Source organism: Aphanomyces invadans (genome assembly GCF_000520115.1).
Source record: "Aphanomyces invadans strain NJM9701 unplaced genomic scaffold supercont1.78, whole genome shotgun sequence".
NCBI lineage: Eukaryota > Oomycota > Saprolegniomycetes > Saprolegniales > Verrucalvaceae > Aphanomyces > Aphanomyces invadans.
Window position 1 is genome coordinate 40,694 of NW_008580223.1, and position 3,025 is coordinate 43,718.

At 55.2% G+C, this 3,025-nt stretch overlaps 1 protein-coding gene across 1 annotated transcript; it reads left to right on the forward strand.

The window, feature by feature from the left end:
• Window positions 1–1,242: 1,242 nt before the first annotated feature.
• On the forward strand, window positions 1,243–2,395 carry H310_14636 (hypothetical protein; the record flags this gene model as incomplete). The annotated part of the gene is made up of 4 exons (XM_008882531.1): window positions 1,243–1,367; window positions 1,413–1,689; window positions 1,737–1,854; window positions 2,088–2,395. 4 exons carry the CDS (start codon window positions 1,243–1,245, stop codon window positions 2,393–2,395), a joined length of 828 nt encoding a protein of 275 aa, XP_008880753.1.
• Between the last annotated feature and the right edge of the window lie 630 nt (window positions 2,396–3,025).

Here is a 3,025-nt window from a genome sequence, read left to right on the forward strand (position 1 = left end):
GATTTGTCATCGAGGTCGCCGTTGTGAACACGGCAAGCCGTCGGTCACGAACACCGGCGCAAGACAACAAAGAATTCTTTAGCTGTCTTGGGACACGCTAGCGAGTGTGAGCATGGAGTTTCCTACGAACGGCGACATCCGTGCTGAGGACGTGGAGCTCCCTGGTAGCGACCACGATGGCTCCGCTGGAACGCGATCCCGATCGGGACGATCAGTGAGCCCTGCGACCCGTGCACCGAGCATGGACCGTGCTGAAGACCACGGACGTGTGACGGTCACGGGGGAAGTCGTAAGCGCACAAATTAAAAGGAAGTTCAAGGGTGAACTTCAGGGTCGGATATTCTCGGCGTCACCAAGAGTAGCGCAAGATGGAGGAAGTAGGTATCTTCCAACGTGCAGGTTAAAGGGAGATTTAGAAGTAAGCTATCTAACATGAAGACATCCCCCTAGAGGGATGTCGAACGTCTCTAGGCTAAAAGTTCTAAGTTTCGAAGCCTAGTCATTGGGTATCGCCCCTTCGAGGACGAACAGGGATGACTTGACGGCCATCATCGTCATAAACCCCCCGTTCAAAGTTCGACTTCATTCGAACAACCGGGTAGACGATGATGTCTTGGTTGAAGGGTGCAGAATCCGAAGAGACAGAGAATGGACTTCATCGGCAATGGGCCAGATTCACCCCATTCAACCAATCGTAGATCAGGACATGCCAGCCTTTCCTTAGGCTTCAATTCTTGACTTGCCATTTCGTGAGAGCAGGTAACATGCGGCATTCTCGGACTAGTCTCGCTGCGATGGCGGCACATCCAACTGACTCATCGGCGACGGCGACACAACCAGCCCCTTCGAGTTCCTAATCCGTCACAGAGGAACCTTCGGCTTCAGAAGTCCGACAGGCTTCCACACCTCCGGACGAATCGGTTCCTGTCCGTGAACTACGGGAACGGGCTCCAGTTGCCTGTCAGACTCTGAATGCCTTCCTCCACTCCAACCTGACCAGTTGGAGTCGAGCTCGGGACGCAGCATTCAAAATTCAGTCCGTCGCGGACGATCTCGCCATCTTCGCGCAAGAACGGGCCTTGCCTGATGCGTCGGCCTTTCAGAGCGCAGTGGAATTGAGCAGCCTAGTGACCAACGCGGAAGCGTTCACTTCGCCTGATGTCTACGAGAAGTACAAGGACTTCGTGTTGCAGTTGATCGCACGAGATCCACGTCGACAGCGGCAGTTTCAAACGTCGTCGGATGTTTGCTCTCAACCAAGCCAACTTCGATAGCAGCAGTGACGAAGACCTGTCGGCCCCTCGCTCTCCTCCACCAGATTCCGAAGGCGAAGTCGAAGATAAGTCGACGCCGAAGCGCGGTCAGAAGTGCGAGGTCTAGGGTCTGGTGAAGCCAAGGTCGGTCGCTCCCAGTACTCCTCGGATCCCAATCGTGTTTGATGCCGAGGCCGTGAAGCGCCTGGACCAAGTGGAGATGTCTGACGCGGCGAAGCACGCGTATCTGAAGTTGCGGACTTCCAAGCCGTGGCAGCGTTGGGTCGAATCCTTTCAGTCCTTCCTGCCGGGTGTGACAGTGGCCCAGCGAGATTGGAACCAGCGATTGCGGCAATTCTGGGAACGACATGCCAAGGTTGTGTGGTCTCGATATTTCTGGATCGGGTATGGACATTACGGCGAGCCAGGACACGTGGTGAGACAGCTACGCCATCGACGAGATCCTTTAGACATCGTCTTTAGGCTGATCAATCCGCGAACCATCCCAAGTCGGACCTGAACCGTGCCAATAAGGCGTGGCTGCTCCTGGTAACGGACCTGTATCGCATGGAGGGGCACACCGTCTTTCAGTACCTATACGGTAATCCCCACCCTTTCTGGGCCAAGCTGATCCAGGAGCTTTGTTCTCTGAAGATGTTGGATGCGGCGCGCGGGCGGACATCGTGCTCGACTACTTGGCATTCAACGGGTCGAAGCGATGGCCCGACTTCGCGGCGTTTTCATAACTCAGGTCACGGACCAAGTTCAGCCAATATTCGTGTTCGCCCGACGTGGCCTTGAATCTCCATCGAAATTGGGCTTGGGACGTGTTAGTGTGGGCCCGCGACGCTCACCCCAAGGACTTTGCGTGGTGCGGGGAGTTGTTTAAGACAGCGGGATCACAAGGATGGGCCCATCAGACGGTCCCATTTCCATACGTCCGGCACGAAGGCCAAGGCATTTTCAATCCTCCGCGTTGGCTCCGGGAACAGTCCACGACGGAAAAGAACCAGACCGGGCTCTACGCAGTGTTGCCTGACCATCAGTGCGTCGAATCATTGTCGGATCACTCAGTCGTAGCTGGGTCGGACGTCTCCGGTCTACCAGAAGGCGGGTCGCCGACTTCAGCAATTACTTTATAGTTTCTCACGCAGTGTTGCCCGACCATCAGCGCGTCGAATCGTTGTCGGATCACTCAGTCGTAGTGGGGTCGGATGTGTCCGGGCTGCCCGAAGGCGGGTCGCCGTCTTCGGCCATTACTTTGTAAGCCTGCTAATAACTTGCTTGATTCTTACTTTCCACGTCATGTTCACCGATTGTTTGGTTGGGAAAGAGCAACGAGGCTGCTAATGAGTGGGGAGGCTAGTCGAGGAACTCTAAGTTTGGACAGCTCAAAGGTCGGGTGGCACAGGGGAGAGGATGGAAGCGATGTCTTGTCTTCCAGCGTCAGACGATGAGGTACTTTGCCGATTCGGCGTCCCCGAAAGGCTATTGACTGACCGTGGTTCAAACTTTGTATCCAAACTCGCCACCACCATGTATACCACGCTCAGAATCCACAAGCTGGCGAGTGCAGCCTACCACCCTCAGGGCCAGGGGCTCGTCGAGCGATTCAATCACACCATCGTCCTGATGCTCAAGATCTATGTGAATGATCTGCAGACAGATTGGGACACATATCTGTTAGCACAGCCACGGTCTGGTGGTCTGGGTGCTGGGTCAACATGCCACTGTTCACGGTCTCAAAGTATCTCAGCACATAGACACGTAGG